Source organism: Leucopleurus acutus (assembly GCF_964270905.1).
Source record: "Leucopleurus acutus genome assembly, chromosome: 17".
NCBI classification, from domain to species: domain Eukaryota; kingdom Metazoa; phylum Chordata; class Mammalia; order Artiodactyla; family Delphinidae; genus Leucopleurus; species Leucopleurus acutus.
Window position 1 is genome coordinate 83,149,821 of NC_139159.1, and position 20,275 is coordinate 83,170,095.

The window sequence follows — 20,275 nt, forward strand, 5'->3', positions numbered from 1 at the left end:
GGGGCTGGAGGGTCCCCAGGACACGGGCCCAGAGCAGCCGCTGGTGGGGCAACTCCTCTTCCCGGGGTGCCCAGCCCTTCCTGAGCCTTCCACGGTGGGCTGCAGCTGTCAGAGCGGCTGCTTCCGGGCGGTGGGCTGTACCGTGGGCAGTGGGGCCGGGGCACAGGTATGCACGTGGAGGAGAGAGCGCGGCTGGGGAGAGCAGCGGCAGTCCCGGCAGGCGCTGGGCATCCAGCTGCCCACTGGCCTGTCGGGAGCCCCCGCAGTGGACACACCTGCTCACCTCCTGTCCGGCTGGTGCCCACCTTGCAGTCTCAGGGGAGTGTACCCTCTTTTACCGTGGAGGGAAGTACAGGGAGGTAGTGAGCAGGTGAGGGTCTGAGCCGGCCTCTCAGATCAGGAGGGACCAACAGCTGTGTCCCCGGTGGTCTCCTATCTGCCCAGGCGGAGGAGGGAGGATTTATCCCCCGCCCTCCCATCATCGAAAGTTTGCCCGCTGTGGTGGCGCTGACTGTGGGCTTCAAGAGGGAGCCTGGGGAGGATCGCCCGTCCTGGCCGGGAGGAGGAGCCGGGCAGCGGGGCAGGTTGCATCCCCGGCTCTTGCAGTCTCCCCTTTGTCATCACTTAGCCCAGGATCCTTGGCCCCCGCCGCACCAATCCACGTCTCCTCCAAGGCCCTGGGCCGAGGCCACCACCGAGAGACCCGAGGGGTGGCTGGATGAGGATACGGGCTCTGCCAATATCTGCCCGCAGGGCCAGGCTGGGGAAGCTAGCTGGCCCACAGCTGGTCCACTCAGTTCCCTGACGGGCTGGGGGCCCTTTTGTATAATTAATTAATTAATTAGTTAGTTAATTATTTTTCTTGGCCGCGTTGGGTCTTCGTTGCTGCGCGCGGGCTTTCTCTAGTTGCGGCGAGCAGGGGCTACTCTTCATTGCGGTTCGCAAGCTTCTCATCGCGGTGGCTTCTCTCGTTGCGGAGCACAGGCTCTAGGCGTGCAGGCTTCAGGAGTTGTGGCACGCGGGCTTCAGTAGTTGTGGCACACAGGCTTAGTTGCTCCGCGGCATGTGGGATCTTCCTGGACCAGGGCTCGAACCCGTGTGCCCTGCACGGGCAGGCGGATTCTCAACCGCTGCACCACCACGGAAACCCCCTGGGGGCCCTTTCTTCACAGCTGGGTCTGACTCCAGAATCCACCATCCTGCCGAACTGGCACACGTCAGGCCCCAGCGATCAGCACGAGACGACAGGACCCCTGCTCCGCTAGACTGAACAGCGCCACCGCACGCTGACGCTGGGCAGGACCCTTGCCATAAACTGGCCTTGGTTCTTGTCACCTCTGAACTGCTGCAGGGGCGCGCCATCACACAGACGAGGGCTGGTGGAGAGCAGGACCCCCGGGTGCTCACCCTGGCCTCCCGGGGCGGAGTGTCCGTCCCTCCCGTGCCGGGGCTGGGCCGAGGGGCCTTCGTTGGCCAATGCGAGGCACTGGCCATCGAGGATGGAGTGTGGGCGGAGGCCCGAGCTGCACCCACACGGGTGGCCCTCTTACCCTTCAGCCAGCGCGGCCCTTTCAACCTGGGCCCAGAAGGAGCAGGTGGAGGACAAGTGGCCGTGCAGCTGACCCGACTCCTGGCAGAAGCGTGAGGCTGCAGGCTGGGGAGCAAGGGGCCCCCAGCACACAGGGTGGTTTGTGATGTGGATCCCGGGGCGGCCGCCCACTGATACAGAGGTGCAGGCACGGGGCGGCCGCCCCAGAAGGGGGCTGCTGGCACACGCTCGCCAGCGGGAGCACAGCTCACTTCCCTGGGGGTGAGGGGTGAATACCCTGAGTGGCCATGCACCCCTCGAAGCCTGGGCAGTGGCATCCAGCAGGGGGCCAGGCCCTGTCCGAGGCCCCCGTGCTCTCCGCCAGGGCTCCCCAAGCCCAGGGGCCAGAGACGCTGCCTCCTCCCTCGGGCCGCCCTGTCCCAGGCCAGGTGCCAGCTTGGGGCAGGTCCTCTGGCCCCAGGCTGTGGCATCCAACATGCAGGCAGGCCCCTCCTGGGTCTCTCCCAGCCACAAATCACACTGGCCTAGCCGTGGGGGACAGGCTGCCCCAACCCTCTGAGCCATCTAGGGGCGGCAGGGAAGTGGCCCATGTTCCTGCCCGAAGGCACGGAGGGGCTGTGCCTCCGCCTCACCAGGGCCAGGCGGGCAGGTGGAGAATGAGTGGGGGGGCCACTGGAGGGGGGTCTGTGGCCTGCCCCTCACCTTCCCCTCAATCTCAGGCCTCCAGGCCACCCTGGGGTGGCACCCCTGGGGACGCTCTGGGGCCTCTGGGCAGGCCGGGCAGCGGTGGGGTGGCAGTCAGGACAGCCACGAGGACACAGGACAGAACCTTTATTGCTGAACACAAAACACCTGCCAGGGAGGCCTGCCCGGCAGTCCCTCCCTGGGCAGGAGGTCTGCGGGAGGACCGGCGTGGGGGTGGGGGGGCGCACATTGCATGGCCGCTGCCGCACCCACAGTGGGGACGGGCCTGGGGGTGAGCCCTGCCGGGCACCCCTCGGGGCAAGGCTGAAGAACCCGGGGTGGGTGGGTGGGTGGAGCCCAGCCCAAGGGAGGTGAGGCCTGGGCACTGATCACGCAGGGCTGAGAGCCAGGCGGGCAGAGCGACGGCCCTGCAGCCCCTGGGGGGGCGCTCTGTGGCAAGCGGTCCCTCCTCTGGGGCGGTGGCGGGCAGTCTCCTTCCTCTCCAGGGATGAAGGGCTGAGGTAGGCGTGGGCCGGCTCCCTGGGCCTCACAGACGGGGTTTGATGTGCAGCGATTTCCCTGTTCCGAGAGGGGCAAAGGTCAGGCACCAGGAGTCCCCCAGCCAGGAGGAATGCCCCCCCTCCCAAAGCTTCTGGGTCAGGGACCGCTAGCAATGGGGAGAGGGGCTTTGACACCATCGTCCTCTCGTCCACCACCCACTGCCCTCCCTGGGGTCCGGCGTCTAGCAGGGTGCAGGCCTGGCCTGTGGGGCTGAGAGCTCCCCTGGGTGGGGGAGCAGAGGCCTGCCAGGTGGGATAGCCCCTGGGGAGTGGGTGGGTCACGGCGGGAGCCACAGCAGTGTCCAGGCTGAGCTATAAACACCAGGTGCAGGCCGCCTGCACGCACACACAGCACAGGCTCGCACCTGGACAAGTCTGAGGCTGCCAGACGGAGCCCCTGGCGTGAAAAGCCAGGGTGGGTGTGAGCAGTTGCTGGGTGAGGGGCGGGGCTGAGGCCCCTGTGCAGGGTGACATGCGGGGTGGGAGGGGCGCGGTGGTAGAGGCTTCCCACAGCAGAGCAGGCTCCTGCCCTGTGTGGCCCACACTCACTGGGTGCCAATGCCCCTCCCCTCCTGTGAACACTCCAGGCCAGCAGCCCCGCTGACCACAGATGCCTCCGTGTGGCTGCCCATCGGCACGGCACTGTCCACGTGCCCCCTGCCAGCCCGCCTCTCCTCCTGGGACCCCACTTCAGGGCCGAGGACCCCAGTCACCGGCTCAGCTAAGCCAGTGCCTAGAGGTCAGCCCAGCCAGCCAGGGCCCCCGGCCTGCAGACTCCACCGGCCTCTGCTCGAGGGCCTCGGCCCCCCTCTGCCTGTTCTTCCAGCTCCCGGGAGGTCAGCAAGGCCTGAGCAGGGAAGGAGGCTGATGGGGGCCCCCAGGACAGTGGGGGTCTGCAGCCTCTCACCCACCCTGCCTGCTTCCTCTGATTCTGGGGCTGGTTGCAGGGCTCCTTATCTTACTTTAAAAAAAAAAAAAGAATTTTCAAAGGTGGCTGCCTCGGGCTGTCTGCTCCCTCCCCCCGTGCCCCAGTGTGTCCTCCCGATGGAAGGAGCTGGTGACCAGCCAGGCAGGGTGGGCGGGTGGGGGGCCTGGCCGCAGCCTGGCGTCTGGGACGCGGTGGCTTGAGCAGGCGTGAGCGAGCTCAGCAGAGCTGTTAGCAAAGGCTGCAGCAAGCGTCTTCCATTAACGCTACGACCGTGAAATATGACAATAAAATGACGGCCGTATGGTCGCAAATTTGCAGCCCGCCGAGCTGTGTGGGGTTTATCGTCACTCAAACGCGCAGAGAGCTGTAAAATGTTTACAGAAAGGGTCGTTTGCAGCCATAAAATCCTCTTTTCTCTCCTAAACAAGGCTGAGTGGAGCCATTTACCAAGCCCCAAATGTTCATCGGGGGAGAGGGAACATCTGTTCTCTCCAGGAGCCTGCAGTGATCTTCCAGAACAAATGAACAGAAATGGGTGCTTTCTAATTAAATCAGCCCTCGGCTGGCGCGGTCTGTGCAGGCGGCGCTGCTGTGCTCGCACCTCGCCGGCCCTGCCCCTGTGGGCCCCCGCAGGTGCACACCTGCCAAGCCAGGGACAGGGCACGGCAGCGCCCAGCCCACGCCAGCTCTCCGGAACCATCCAGGCCCCGCCTAGAGATTCTGACCCAGTGGGTCTGAGGCGGGCACTGCAAGAGTGCAGCTGCGCTCCGGCGGGCGGGCTGCCTACCTGAGTCCTTGGTGGGGCTGCTCCTGGGGGTCGGGGTCCTGGGCTGGCCTCCTGGGCTTGGCGAGGACTGCAGGGAGATGAAGGAGGGCAGCCTGCAGAGGCTGCCGGAGCCCGTCCCCGCCGAGGCAGCCTCCTCCGGCACAGACAGCTCCTCCAGGTCCAGGGGCAGGGAGGCGGAGGGGGAGGAGGGGGAGAGGCGGGAGGGGGAGGACGGGGGGGAGGAGGGGGAGGGGGGCGAGGAGGAGGAGTGGGGGGAGGAGACGGAGGAGGAGGAGGCTGAGGCTGCAGCTAAGAGCCGTGGGGAAGGCGGGGTGGAGGCCGAGCCGGCTGCCGCGGAGGTGGGGCAGCTGGACGTCTGCCTGGTGGGGCGCTGGGCGGCCAAGGACTTCCTGCGGGAAATGAAGGGGAGCAGAGGCGTGAGGGTGGGTGGCCGGCCGGCCACCTGTATACTGCCTGTCCCGGCGGCAAGGCTCCCGGCGCCGCCCCGCCCCGGCAGCCATCAGGCATCACCGTGCGGGTTCAAGGCTGGCCCTCGGCCCAAGGACAGGCTGGCGGCGCTACAGGACCTGCAGCAACGCCACGCTTACCCTGTCCTCACCTTCTGCAGCCTTCCTCATGCACACGGGCTCCCACATTCACAGGGGGGTGGGCACAACAGGGGCCCCAGCCGCGAGCATCACCCGGGACCCTCCCCTTTCCTGGGGACTTGGAGGGGGCAGCTGAGAAGCCCCCACCTTCCTCCCCAGGGTGGGGGCTGGGCAGCCCTGCATGGCTTGGTCTGGGCCAGGGATGCCCTTGGCTCCGCCCAGCCTGGGGACCAGTGGGTGGGACACCTCGAGGTCACTTGATCGACTCTGGACTGAGGTTTCTTTTAGGGTCTGAAGCCCACAGAGCTGGGTGGCGGCGGGGTGGGGGGCTCCTTCCTGACCACCCCCCACCCTGTGCTTACACATGCAGCGCCCACTGTCCCCGTCACCTGGGCCCGTGGCTGGTGGAAGCCCTGCTCCTGGGGGGCGTGATGTTGGGCTCCGGGGCCGGGGCTGTGGCTGCCCGCCGGCCGAGGTGCCTCTGGTTGCGGTGGAGCAGCTGGCACTGGGCGCCCCGGGGGCAGACGCCCCTGCGGGAGAAGTCGGGACACAGCAGCGTGTGCTTCTTCTTGCACTGCGGGGAGAAGGGGCGTGGCTGGGCAAGCCAGTGGAGGCCTCTGCGCCACTCGGGTGGCCCTGCCTGCTCCGCCCGCTGAGGCCTGGGCCAAAGGCTTCCTGTTGGGGGACTGAGGCCCGAGGGCCAGAGTGGCCCCGCAGCCCACGCCCCACCCATCAAGAAGATGCCCCTGAGCAGCCCAAGGGTCGAGGGCGCCGCCCAGTCCAGCCCTGCGCCTGGGCTGAGGGTCCTGTCAGGCTGAGGTGGCAATTCCCAGGGCGCTAACTCCTCCTCCTGACCACAGCCCACCCATCCTGGCAGAGGACCAGGGTGGGGGCGCTAGGCCTGGGGGCCCAGGGTGGAGGCCGGCTGCACACCTGATCCACCACACCTGTCACGGTGCTAATTACACCCCGTGGGGGTGGCCTACAAGCAGCTCGGGCAACAGGCAGCCTCAGCTCTGCCCGCCAGGCCCAAGGCCTGCCTTTCCTCGGCCCTCCTGCCCCCAGGACTGGGGCTGCAGGGCCCAGCTCCGCAGCCGGGCTGTGTCCCACTTCCTGCCTGGCTCTTCTAGGGGAGGGGGTCCTGTTCTTCCCCACGCCCAACAGCTGGCTTAGGGGGCCCGACCCAGCAGGAGAGAGCCAGGTACAGCAAGCCTCATGGGCCAGGTGACAGGCGATATGCTGGAGACAGGCCCGGATGGGAACCACTGCAAGCAGAGTCCCTGTGAAACCCACCCGGGGGGAGTTTAAAACCAGCCCCGGTGCCTGAGCAGCTCGAGGGTGCCCACCGGCACAGCCGCTGGAAATACACGGCAACAGCCTCGAGAGCGTCTTCCTCCCGGGCCCCATCACCTCTCCCCGGGCACGTGCCCCGAGAGTCCCTGATCTTAGCTCTGCTCCCAGCACCCAGGACAGAGCCGGCCGAGGACCCCACGGGGCGTGTACCCATTCTGTGAGCAGGATCTGGGCATTGACCCCATTCTCGGCCCCACACCTGGCTCCCCGCTGCCCCCAAGGGACCAGAAGCCCCTCACACTGGAGCCTGGGGGCTGGCATGAAGACAGGCAGGCAACAGCCCGAGCACCCCTGCACCACATCCCTGTGCTGGGCAGACTCAGCCCTGCCCCCGAGCAGAAGGCAGGCTCAGGCCAATGCCTGCTCTCCCTCCCTCCCTCCCTCCCTCCCTTCCACAGGGCCCTCTGCCCTGGGCCTGGCCAGTGACACGATCCCCGAACCCAGTGGCCCCGCCCTCGCTGTTGCACACATAAAAGAGACACATGGAGACGCTGGGGCCATGCAGGGCTGCCCCTCGGGGTCTCCTGGGGAATAAGGGGGGTCGGGGCAGGTAGAGGGGACAGGAAGGGCCTTTGGGTGGAGAGGGCCCAGCACCGGGCTGCACACAGAGCGATGGCGAGAGGGCGCTGGACCTGCACTGTCCCGCGGTGACCACGAGCCCCGCGGCTGCTCTGAGCCTGGACGGTGTGACAGGTGCAACGCACAGGGGGCCCCAGGTAAAAGGCGGCACAGAGCTTTCCTCCCTGGTCGCACGCTGACATTTGTGATCTGCTGGGTCAAATAAACTCATCTCACCTGTTTGTGTTTCACTTTCTTAAGGTGGCTACTAGGAAATGTGAAATCCTGCGTGGGGTTCACATCTGGCTGACCTTCCTACTAGAGATGGCTGGTCTGAACTAGCTGAACTAGCTCCCAAGAACTAATCTGAACTAGCTCCCAAGAACAACCGAATCCTAGGCTAGAGTGTAAAGAACTTTCTCAAATCGTCCGAGAGCTATCGAGAAAGTGAAATGATGGAGGAAAATCTATGCAGAGATGTGGTGGACACAGGGCTGGTCTCAGGTCTCAAAGGCCCGACGTCCCCCTTAGACCAAGGTCACTGAGGAAGGGGCAAAACCAACCAACCACACAAAACTCCCTGCAGAGCTGGAAATGAAGAAAGTCACCGCTAAATAATTCATTGGTCAAACAAGAAACAATGGAAATCAGGTAATATTTAGAACCAAATGATAACACCAAAACAACCCATCAAAATTCGTGAAATGCAGCTGAAGCAGCACCTGGAGAGAAGTCCTCAGCCTTACAGGCTCATGTTATTAGTAAAGAGGATATACCCCAAAAGTTAGAAGGAAAACACCAAAATGGCCCAAAGAAAGCAGAGGGAAGGAAATAAAGAGAAAAGGAACATATGAACAGTATTAGGAATGACAAAAGTGCTGTTACACTGCTGACACTGTAGAAAGCAAAAAGATATCAAGATGATACAATGAACAAACTTTATGCCAATGAATTTGAAAGCAGACGAAATCTACAAATTCTAGAAAAATTGACAAGAACTGATATAAAACCTGAATGAACATTCCTATGACCATAAAGGAATTTGAATCAGTAGTTAAAAAATAAGGAAAGCCCCAGCCCAGGGTTTCACTGGTAGGTCAACCATGTATTCAAGAGTTGCGTCATTCCAACCTTACATGAACTGGTCCACAGAAAAGGAAAGCAGAGAATACTTCTCAACGTAGTTTATTGGGCCAGAATAATCTTAGAACCAAACCCTGACCAGAACTAGATGATAAGAGAACATTTAGGGACTTCCCTGGTGGTGCAGTGGTTAGGAATCTGCCTGCCAATGCAGAGGACATGGGTTCGAGCCCTGGTCCTGGAAGATCCCACATGCCGCGGAGCAACTAAGCCCGAGCACCACAACTACTGAGCCTGCGCCCTAGAGCCCGTGAGCCACAACTACTGAGCCCACGTGCCACAACTACTGAAGCCCGTGTGCTTTGAGCCCGTGCTCCGCAACAAGAGAAGCCACCGCAATGAGAAGCCCATGCACCGCAACAAAGAGTAGCCCCCACTTGCCGCCAACTAGAGAAAGCCCGCGTGCGGCAATGAAGACTCAACGCAGCCAAAAATAAATTTTAAAAAAATGAAATTCAGCATCAATTCAAAGTTTAGCAAATTCGTGATAGAAGGGAACTTCCTTAGCTTAATATAGAACCTTTCAGAAAGCCTCACTTGCCAAGGGGCATGGCTGGAAGCCCACGGCCATGACGAGTCAATATCACACTGGGCTTACAGGCAGGGCAGAAAAAGAAAGAAAAGGCATTTAAACTCAAAGGAGGAAAATATGGTCGTTACTTCAAAAGATACGACTGTTAATGTAGAGAAACCCAAGGAATCCACCCTATGGATGATTTACGACAATTACTAATAGAGCTTAGCAAGGTTGCTGGAAACAAAATCAATATTAAAAGTTGTATGTCCAGGGCTTCCCTGGTGGCACAGTGGTTGAGAGTCCGCCTGCCGATGCAGGGGACACGGGTTCGTGCCCCGGTCCGGGAAGATCCCACACGCCGCGGAGCTGCTGGGCCCGTGAGCCACGGCCGCTGAGCCTGTGCGTCCGGAGCCTGTGCTCCGCAGTGGGAGAGGCCGCAACAGTGAGAGGCCCGCGTACCGAAAAAAAAAAAAAAAAATTGTCCATACACCAATGAGCAGTGAGAAGATAACATTTAAAAATGTGTTCTTGATAAAAATAATAAATGTGACAGGAATAAATCTAACGAAGATAAGCAAGAATTTTATTAAATGAAAAGCTTTTGACAGAATTCAACACCCATTTATGATAAAAACTCTCCAGAAATTGGGCATAAAGGGAACCTACCTCAACATAATAAAGGCCATATATGACAAACCCAGAGCAAACATTCTCAATGGTGAAAAACTGAAAGCATTTCCTCTAAGATCAGGAACAAAACAAGGATGTCCACTCTTGCCACTATTATTCAACATAGTTTTGGAAGTCCTAGCCATGGCAATCAGAGAAGAAAAATAAATAAAAGGAATACGAATTGGAAAAGAGGAAGTAAAACTGTCACTGTTTGCAGATGACATGATACTATACATAGAGAACCCTAAAGATGCCGCCAGAAAACTACTAGAGCTAATCAATGATTTGGTAAAGATGCAGGATACAAAATTAATGCACAGAAATCTCTTGCATTTCTATACACTAACAATGAAAGATCAGAAAGAGAAATTAAGGAAATAATCCCATTTGCCTACATATCAAAAAAATTAAAGAACCTAGGAATAAACCTACCTAAGGAGGTAAAAGACCTGTACTCAGAAAACTCTTAAGACACTGATGAAAGAAATCAAAGATGACACAGACAGATGGAGAGGTATACCATGTCCTTGGATTGGAAGAATCAATACTGTGAAAATGACTATACTACCTAAAGCAATCTACAGATTCAATGCCATCCTTATCAAATTACCAGTGGCATTTTTACAGAACTAGAACAAAAAATCTTAAAATCTGTATGGAGACACAAAAGACCCCGATAGCCAAAGCAGTCTTGAGGGAAAGAAAACAGAGCTGGATGGAATCAGACTCCCTGACTTCAGACTATACTACAAAGCTACAGTAATCAAGACAATATGGTACTGGCACAGAAACAGAAATATAGATCAATGGAACAGGACAGAAAGCCCAGAGATAAACCCATGCACCTATGGTTAACTAATCTACGACAAAGGAGGCAAGGGCATACAATGGAGAAAAGACAGTCTCTTCAATAAGTGGTGCTGGGAAAACTGGACAGCTACATGTAAAAGAATGAAATTAGAACACTCCCTAACACCATACACAAAAATAAACTCAAAATGGATTAGACACCTAAATGTAAGACCAGACACCATAAAACTCTTAGAGGAAAACATAGGAAGAATACTCTTTGACATAAATCACAGCAAGATCTCTTTTGAGCCACCTCCTAGAGTAATAGAAATAAAAAGAAAAATAAACAAATGGGACCTAATGAAACTTAAAAGCTTTTGCAAAGCAAAGGAAACTACAAACAAGACGAAAAGACAACCCTCAGAATGGGATAAAATATTTGCAAACGAATCAACGGACAAAGGATTAATCTCCAAAATATATAAACAGCTCATGCAGCTCAATATTAAAAAAACAAACAATGCAATCCAAAAATGGGCAGAAGACCTAAATAGACATCTCTCCAAAGAAGACATACAGATGGCCAAGAAGCACATGAAAAGCTGCTCAACATCACTAATTATTAGAGAAATGCAAATCAAAACTACCATGAGGTATCCCCTCACACCAGTCAGAATCGGCATCATCAGAAAATCTACAAACAACAAATGCTGGAGAGGGTGTGGAGAAAAGGGAGCCCTCCTGCACTGCTGGTGGGAATGTAAATTAATACAGCCACTGTGGAGAACAGTATGGAGGTTCCTTAAAAAACTAAAAATAGAATTACCATATGACCCAGCAATCCCACTACTGGGCACATACCCAGAGAAAACCATAATTCAAAAAGACACATGCACCCCAATGTTCACTGTAGCACTATTTACAATAGCCAGGTCATGGAAGCAACCTAAATGCCCATCGACAGATGAATGGATAAAGAAGATGTGGCACATATATACAATAGAATATTACTCAGCCATAAAAAGGAACGAAATTGGGTCATTTGTAGAGATGTGGATGGATCTAGAGACTGTCATACAGAGTGAAGTTAAGTCAGAAAGAGAAAAACAAATATCGTATATTAATGCATAATTGTGGAACCTAGAAAAATGGTACAGATGAATCGGTTTGCAGGGCAGAAATAGAGACACAGATGTAGAGAACAAACGTATGGACACCAAGGCGGAGCGGGGGGAAGTGGTGGTGGTGGTGGTGGTGGGATGAATTGGGAGATAGGGATTGACATGTACACACTAATATGGATAAAACAGATAACTAATAAGAACCTGCTGTATAAAAAAATAAATAAAATAAAATTCAAAAACAAAAATTTTATTAAACGACATCAAAGGAGAACCCTGTATAACTAGAGACGGTGTGCCTTGATCATGGGCAGAAGACTCACTGGAGAGACAGATACCAACTGTCCAAGGAAACCTGACTACAGAGGGGCCCATGACAGATCCACAGGGCGAAGGGGCTCTTCAATGCAAGGTGTGTGGGTGAAACAACACTGGTCCCCTACACAGACACAAAATCACTTCCAGCTGGACTGGTGGGGAACGTCTTAAATGGCAAAGATCCGACCACAGGATGCAGTGGGGAAGGAGGTCTCATACAAGCACAAGAGGTGCAAACTGTAAAGAGAGATGAATAATAATATTTCCATTAAAATTAAGAGCTTTTGGGCTTCCCTGGTGGCGCAGTGGTTGAGAGTCCGCCTGCCGATGCAGGGGACACGGGTTCCTGTCCTGGTCTGGGAAGATCCCACATGCCACGGAGCAGCTGGGCCTGTGAGCCATGGCCGCTGAGCCTGCGCATCCGGAGCCTGTGCTCCGCAACGGGAGAGGCCACAACAGTGAGAGGCCCTCGTATCGCAAAAAAAAAAAAAAAAATTAAGAGCTTTTGTTCGTCAAGATACATCACAAAGATGGGACTTCCCTGGTGGTCCCAATGCAGGAGGCCTGGGTTCGATCCCTATCAGGGAACTGGATCCTACATGCCGCAGCTAAAGACCCCATATGCCATAACTAAGACCCAGTGCAGCTAAATAAATAAATATTAAAAAGAAACATCACAAAGAAGTAAAAAAATAAATGACAAACTGAAGATACTTGCCACTAATGTGAATGACAAAAGATTAATATTCAGAATATTTTATATTGCTATATATAGATATATTTTTTTTAATTTAAAAAAATATTTATTTATTTATTTTTAGCTGCATTGTGTCTTTGTTGCTGCGCCTGGGCTTTCTCTAGTTGCGGCGAGCGGGGGCTCCTCTTCACTGTGGTGTGCGGGCTTCTCACTGCAGCGGCCTCTCTTGTTGCGGAGCACGGGCTCTAGGCACACAGGCTTCAGTAGTTGTGGCTCGCGGGCTTAGCTGCTCCATGGCATGTGGGATCTTCCCGGGCCAGGGCTCGAACCCGTGTCCCCTGCATTGGCAGGTAGATTCTTAAACACTGCATCACCAGGGAAGTCCCACGATGATATATTTTTATGTTCACATTTATATTTTATAAATTTCCCATGAGTCAGTAAGAGAAAACCGACACACTGGAGAAATGTCTCCACATTCACTTAAAAACAAAACAACAAAACCCCAGCTATTTTTCAGAAGAGAAGGCACAAGGGGTTTAAACATTAGGGAAGACGTTCTGCTTCATTTAAATCAGAGAAAGGCAAATTAAAAAATGCAAGGTAGCTTTCAATCCTTAAAATGATCAAAAAGATAACAGAGGGCGCTGTCACGATGAACGTGTGGGCACAGCCTCTGGGAGTCGCCTGGAGGTTCCGACTACAGCGACCTACCACACACTCCGTGCCTGTGGCTGTCGCTCTCCAAGGGCTCTAAAGCCCTGGTCCCCTCGGGGGCGGCAGAGCCCGCGGCACAGACTGTCCCCAAGATGCCAGCCTGCCCTCCCGAAGCCCTTCTGCAGGGGCGAGGCCAGGAGGACCACTGAGCCGCACACCTGAGCTCATCCCTCAGCCACCACGGCTCCTGGGGGCCACTCTGTCCAGGGCACGGCCCTGCTGGCCGACTGCGCCAGGCCTGGTGGTGACTGTGGAGGAGCTGGCGTGGGGCTGCGGGTCCTCTCCTCCTTGGCCAGCAACATGTCGAACTCTTCTGTCTGGCTTGTCCACAGCAGCCCCACATGCTGGTGCGGCCCAGGGGCCGTTGGCCCTCACACTCTACCTGGGTCCCGCCCACTCATTTCCGCCCTCCCGCGGGGGCCAGGTCCTCCCTCAGGAGCCAGCAACACCTCCACTGGGGGGCCCATCAATGTCCCCAGTGACTCACCAGCTTCCTTTCCACCCCCCAAACCAAAGCTGCCCCTTTTCCAGCTTGGAAGCCCCCCCCCTCCCCCTCCCCCTCTGCCCACCACTGGCCCCGCTGCAGGCCTCTCGAGTGCGCCTGCTCTTGGCCACTGTCCGTGGGGGCCCTGCCTCAACCACTTCATCACTCATTCCAATACTGGCACCCAAATGCAGTGCGATATCCTAGAACAGAGAACAGAAATTAGGGGGAAACCGGGTAAAATCCGAACAAAGCCTTAAGTGAAGCTGGTGGTAACGCACCAACGCTAACTTCTTAGTTCTGACAGACAGTTACAGCTATGTAAGACACTCGGGTCTTCCTGGTGACGCCGTGGTTAAGAATCCGCCTGCCAATGCAGGGGACACGGGTTTGAGCCCTGGTCCAGGAAGATCCCACACGCCGCGGAGCAACTAAGCCCGTGCGCCATAACTACTGAGCCTGCGCTCTAGAGCCCGCAGGCCACAACTACTGAAGCCCGCACGCCTAGAGCCCGTGCTCCGCAACAAGAGAAGCCACCGCAATGAGAAGCCTGCGCACCGCAACTAAGAGTAGGCCCCGCTCGCCACAACTAGAGAAGGCCCACGTGCAGCAACAGAGACCCAGCGCAGCCAAAAATAAATAAATAAATATTTTAAATAACTAACTAACTAACCAAATAAATAAATAAATGGCACTTACCAAAATGATATTAAAAAAAAGACAAGATACTAGCAGTGCAGGAGCCTGGGTGAAGGGTGCGCGGACCCTTCTCTGCACTATCTGCAACTTTTCGGTAAGTCTACACGATCACAAAGAAGATGCTTATCACATGATAAATGACGAGCACTCTGTGCCGGGGCCCAGGCAGAGAACAAGCCGCCCCCTCCCAGTCAAGGTGCCCGCTGGACTCCTTCTGAGGGCATCAGAGGCTACTGCGAGACCAGGGCCCTGCAGCAACAGAAGCTGATCCCAAGGGTGAGACCTGTTGTCTGAAAAGGACAATTAGATGGGCAAGCCTCGGGCGAGACAGCCCAGAGAAAAGGCGAGAAAATGCCAACTAAATACAGATGGAAAAGGTTAAGAGCTCAAGATGCAATGGGGAATGTTATACACACAAAGGCACACCAATACATTGAAAACCTCAATAAAACAGATCAATTTCTGGGGGAAAATAAGTCAAAACTGGCAAAATAAAGAAATAGAAGGGACTGCCACTTCCTGGAAGACGAAGGAGACATATTTGTCCCTACTCCTCCACTAAGCACCACCAAAACCCTGACAACCGCAGGAAGACCATAAAAGGTGGAGAGGAGGCAGGCCACCAGGGACCTGGGGACCCAAGAAGTGACGCGGTGGTGGCTCTTGGGACTTCCTGTTGCCTCGTCATCCTGACCTGGAGCAGAAGTTGTTGACAACTCGGAAGTGTCAGTGGGTGCGGATAAGGGGTGGCTCCCTCGCACCCGGGCCAGCAAAGGCTGAGTGGGGAGCCTTGACCCTGGCATCCCTCCCTGCCCTGCTAGGATGGTGCCGGAGGAGGCTGAGTGGGAAGCGAGTACTGCCATCCACCCAGGACCACCAGGGAGACCCCTCCGCAGGGGTCAGTGAAGGCCGAGTGGGGGAACCAGGATTTCTACCGGCACGCCCCCTGCCCACCTCCTGGAGTGGACTCAGGGGAAACCTGCTGAAACAGAAGGTTTAAATAAGATCCAGACTCTCGTAACAGCCCAAACATCCAGGTTTCAATAGGAAACGACTCATCACACCAAGAGCAGCTGGCAGGGAACCACGTACACGGAGGAATAGCTGTAAAGTTGTATGTGGATTTTCAACTGCGCCAGGGGGTGGAGGGTGTTGGTGCCCCTGACGGCCCCCCGCCGTGCTGTTCAAGGGTCAATTGTATAGTGCAGAGACTGAATCAGTAATCAAAAGCCTCCCCACAAGGAAAAGCCCAAGACCAGATGGTTTCAACATGTGAACTCTACTAAACATGTATAGAAGAACTGATACCTATTCTTCTTAGATTCTTCCAAAACACTGAAGAGGCAAGAATACTTCCTAACTTACAACAGTCAAAACAATCTATGAGGCTAGTCTTACCTTGATTCCAAGACCAGACAAAGACACTACAAGAAAAGGAAACTACAGATCAATATTACCTATGAATACAGATGTGAATCCTCAACAAAATACTATAAAACTGAACTAGTGGCATATTAGAAGGATTATACCTCGTGATGCAGTGGGATTTAGTCTCAGAATGCAAAGATGGTTCAACATCCAAAAATCAATCAATATAATTGTGACTGATCAATGTGACCAATATGTTTATTGACCAGCTTAATAGAATGAAGGGAAAAACCCCACATGATCATCTCAATTGACACAAAAAAGATCTGACAGGACTCAACACATTTTCATAATAAAAACACCAAATAAACTAGGACTGGAAGAGAATAACCTCAACATAATAAAGGCCACGTACGACAAGCCCTTAGCTAACAGCATACTCAACAGTGAAAGACTGAAAGCTAGGATAGCCCCCGTTGTTCACTTTTATTCAACGTAGTACCTAGAAGCTCTAGCCGGAGCAATTCGGCAAAAAAAAGGAAGGAAGAAAAGAAGGGAGGGAGGGAGGGAAGGAGGGGGGGAGGGAGAGAGAAAAGACTAAAAGGCATCCAAATCAAAAAGGAAGAAAATTTTCTCTGTTAGCAGATGACATGATCTTGTATGTAGAAAACCCTAAAGAATCCACAAAAAAATTGTTAGAGTTAATAAGTGAATTCAGCAAAATTTTAGGATATAAAATGAACACACAAAAATCAACTGCAGGGGCTTCCCTGGTGGCGCAGTGGTTGAGAGTCCGCCTGCCGATGCAGGGGACACGGGTTCGTGCCCCGGTCCGGGAAGATCCTACGTGCAGTGGAGCAGCTGGGCCCGTGACCCATGGCTGCTGGGCCTGCGTGTCCGGAGCCTGTGCTCTGCGGCGGGAGGGGCCACAGCAGTGAGGGGCTCGCGTACGGCCAAAAAAAAAAAAAAAAAAAAAAAAATCAACTGCATTACTATACATTTATAATGAATGATCTAAAAAGGAAATTAAAAAACAATCCCATTTAAATAACATCAAAAAGTATAAAACACTCAGGATTTATTTATTTACTTATTTAGTTATGGATGGCTGCACTGGGTCTTCGTTGCTGCGCGCGGGCTTTCTCTAGTTGCAGCGAGTGGGGGCTACTCTTCATTGCGGTGCGGGGGTTTCTCACCGCGGTGGCAGAGAGCGGGCTCTAGGCGCTCGGGCTTCAGTAGTTGTGGCACGTGGGCTCAGTAGTTGTGGCTCGTGGGCTCTAGAGCGCAGGCTCAGTACTTGTGGATCACGGGCTTAGTTGCTCTGCGGCATGTGGGATATTCCCGGACCAGGGCTCGAACCCGTGTCCCCTGCATTGGCAGGCGGATTCCTAATCACTGTGCTACCAGGGAAGCCCAACACTCAGGAGTAAGTAAATTTAACCAAGGAGGCAAAAGACTTATACACTGCAAACTACAAAATACTGCTGAAAGAAATTAATGAAGGTCTAAATAAATGAAAACACATCATGCATTCATGTACTGGAAGACCTAGTATTGTTAAGATGACAATACTACCGAAAGTGATATACAGAGCTAATGCAATCCCTATTAAAATCCAAAAGGCCTTGTTAAAAAAAAAAAAAAACAGAAATAGAAAAACCCATCCAAAAATTTACATGGAATCTCAAGGAACCCCAAATAGCCAAAACAACCTTGGCAAAGAAGAACAAAGTTTGAAGGATGCATATTTCCTGATTTCAAAACTTATTATAAAGCTATAGTAATCAAAACACAAACATATAGACCTATGTAATAGAAAAGAGAAGCCAGAAATAAACCATCCCAAGTATGGTCAATAAATTTTCAACAATGGTGTCAAGATCATTCAATGGGGAAAGGACAGTCTTTTCAACAAGCAGTGCTGGGACTTCCCTGGTGGCGCAGTGGATAAGACTCTGTGCTCCCAATGCAGGGGGCCTGGGTTCGATCCCTGGTCAGGGAACTAGATCCCACATGCATGCCACAACTAAGAGTTCACATGCCACAACTAAGGAGCCCGCACACCACAACTAAGGAGCCCTGGTGCCGCAACTAAGGAGCTCGGCTGCTGCAACTAAGATCCGGTGCAACCAAATAAATAAATATTTTTTAAAAAGTGGTGCTGGGAAAACTGGATATCCATTTGCAAAAGAATGAAGTTGGGTCCTTATTTAATACCATATGCAAAAATTAACTCAAAATGGACCACAGACCTAAACTTTAGAGCTAACACTATAAAACTCTTATAAGGAAACACAAGGGAAAAGCTTCATGACATTGGACTTGACAAAAATAAGTTAGATATCACACCAAAAGCACAGGCAATAGAAAAACAAATAAATAAATTGCACTTAAACAAAATGAAAAACTTCTGTGCATCAAAGTACACTACCAAGAGAGTGAAAAGACAACGCACAGAAGAGAAATATGCAAATCATATCTCCAATAAGGGGTTAGTATTCAGAATATATAAAGAACTCCTATAACTCAACAACAACAAAAAACTCCCAAACAACCCAATTCAAACATGGGCAGAAGGGACTTCCCTGGTGGTCCAGTGGTTAAGACTCCATGCTTCCAATGCAGGGGCACGGGCTTGATCCCTGGTCGGGGAACTAAGATCCCACGTGCCACGGGGCACAGCCGGAAAAAAAAAAAAAAAAAAAAGGAAAAAAGGCAAGGACTTGAAGAGAAATTTCTCCAAAGAAGATAGACCAGTGACCAAGAAGCATGTGAAAATATGTTCAACATCATTAATCTCTAAGGCACTGTGAACTGAAACCACAGTCAGATGCCACACGCTGGATGGCTATTAACCAATAAGGAAGGTAAGTCACGGGTGAGGATGTGGAGGAAGCGAAACCCTCGGGCGCTGCTGGTGGGGACGCGAACAGTGCAGTCATTACGGAAAAGTCCAGTGGTCCCTCAAAGAGCTAAATACAGGATTATCGTATAATCGGCAATTCCACTCCTGGTGCCTCTCTACCCAAAGGAAGTGACAGGAGTAACCTGAAGAGCCACTCGTACGTTGATGGTCACAGCATGCAAAAGGTACAACCCCCGTGTCCATCCCCAGAGGAGGGGACAGACGAGTGTGGTCTGGACGCACGATGGGCCGTCGCTCAGCCACAAAAGGGGTGAACCCTGAACGCGTGGTGCTCAGCGGGAGAAACCTGACATGAATGGACAAATACTGTAAGATTCCACTTATGTTAAATATCTAGAAGAGGCAGATTCATGGAGACGAAATGTAGATCTGTGGTTGCCAGGAGTTGGAGAGAGAGGGGGAACAGGAAGTCATTGCCGACTCTTTATAGAGATTCTGTTTGGGGTGATGGAAAAGTTTTGGAAATAGACAGTGGTGTTGTTGTACAGTATTATAAATGTAATTAATGCCACTAAACTGTATGCTCAACAAGGGCAAATTTTATGTTATATTTAGTTTACTACAGTTACAAAATTAAAAATGTAATACACCAAAAACCACTGTCCTGTGCACTTAAACGGGTGACAGGGCTGGCAGGTGCTGGCAAGGAGGTGACAAAATGAGACCCTCACTCATTCCTGGTGGGAGCTGGACCGGTGCAGGCGGCTATCCCTGCAGGCTGTGTCCACACTGAGACCCGCAGACGCTCACAGCAGGCTCACTCCAACAGCCCCACTGGCCACAACCCAAGTGCCCATCCCCCGACGAGCGGAGAAACAGAAAGTGGTCTCTGCACACAGTGGAGGGCCGCTCGTGTGCTGCTCGAGACCACAGCACGACGATCCTCAAAAACACGTTCACGACAGAAGCCAGACGCCGAAGTCTGCATGGTAGGACTCCCTCGTGTGCGCTGCCCACAAAAGGCTGGTTCACGCAGACGGAGGTACGTTAGTGTGTCCTGGGGGTGGGGTGGGGTGGGGGCAGCAGAGACAGGACCGACCACAGAAAGGGTCGAGGGAATGTCCTGGGGTGACGGAAACGCTCCAGCACCGGGGGGTGGTGATGGCTGCACAACTTCGTAAACTTACTAAAACCTACTGAATCGTACACCTGCCCAACAGATGAACGGGGCGATATGTAAACCGTACCTCAATAAAGCTGGCTTTAAAAAGTGGCACCACAAATCAGAGAGGAAAGAACGGACAGCTTAGCACGTATCTGCGGGGAAAGGCTCACTACGTGGAAGAAACGAAGCGAGGTCGCACCTCACACCACAGGCTGGGTAACAGGGACACCGGAGCCTCCCTGACACCCCAGGGCCTGCTCAAAGGGCTGTGAAGCACTGCACTAATGTATGTACTTATGTACGTATTTACTTACTTACTTATTTATTTATTTATGGCTGCACTGGGTCTTTGTTGCTCCCAGTGGGCTTTCCCTAGTTGCAGTGAGCGGGGGCTACCCCTCGTTGCGGTGCGCGTGCTTCCCGCTGCGGTGGCCTCCCTTGCTGCGGAGCACAGGCCCTAGGTGCGCGGACTTCAGTAGTTGCGGCACGAGGGCTCAGAGGTTGTGGCTCGCAGGCTCTAGAGCGCAGGCTCAGTAGTTGTGGCACACGGGCTTAGTTGCTCTGCGGCAGGTGGGATCTTCCTGGACCAGGGCTTGAACCCGTGTCCCCTGCATTGGCAGGCAGACTCTCAACCACTGCGCCACCAGGGAAGCCCCCTGCACTAACGTCTTAATCTTCACAACCTTCCTACGTGGTAAGTACTACCGTTA

General features: G+C 53.8%; 1 protein-coding gene across 1 annotated transcript in view; it reads right to left on the reverse strand.

Annotated features, from left to right (window-relative positions):
* Positions 1 to 2,687: 2,687 nt before the first annotated feature.
* The window catches only part of ZC3H3 (zinc finger CCCH-type containing 3), an 82,045-nt gene continuing 64,457 nt past the window's right edge, over positions 2,688 to 20,275 (reverse strand). Inside the window, exons 10-12 of the mRNA XM_082858545.1 lie at positions 5,485 to 5,669; positions 4,509 to 4,897; positions 2,688 to 2,812 (exon numbers count right to left, since the gene is read on the reverse strand). Of these exons, the coding sequence (XP_082714671.1) occupies positions 2,781 to 2,812; positions 4,509 to 4,897; positions 5,485 to 5,669 (606 nt within the window). The 3' untranslated portion in view covers positions 2,688 to 2,780. The remainder of the gene's footprint in view (positions 2,813 to 4,508; positions 4,898 to 5,484; positions 5,670 to 20,275) is intronic.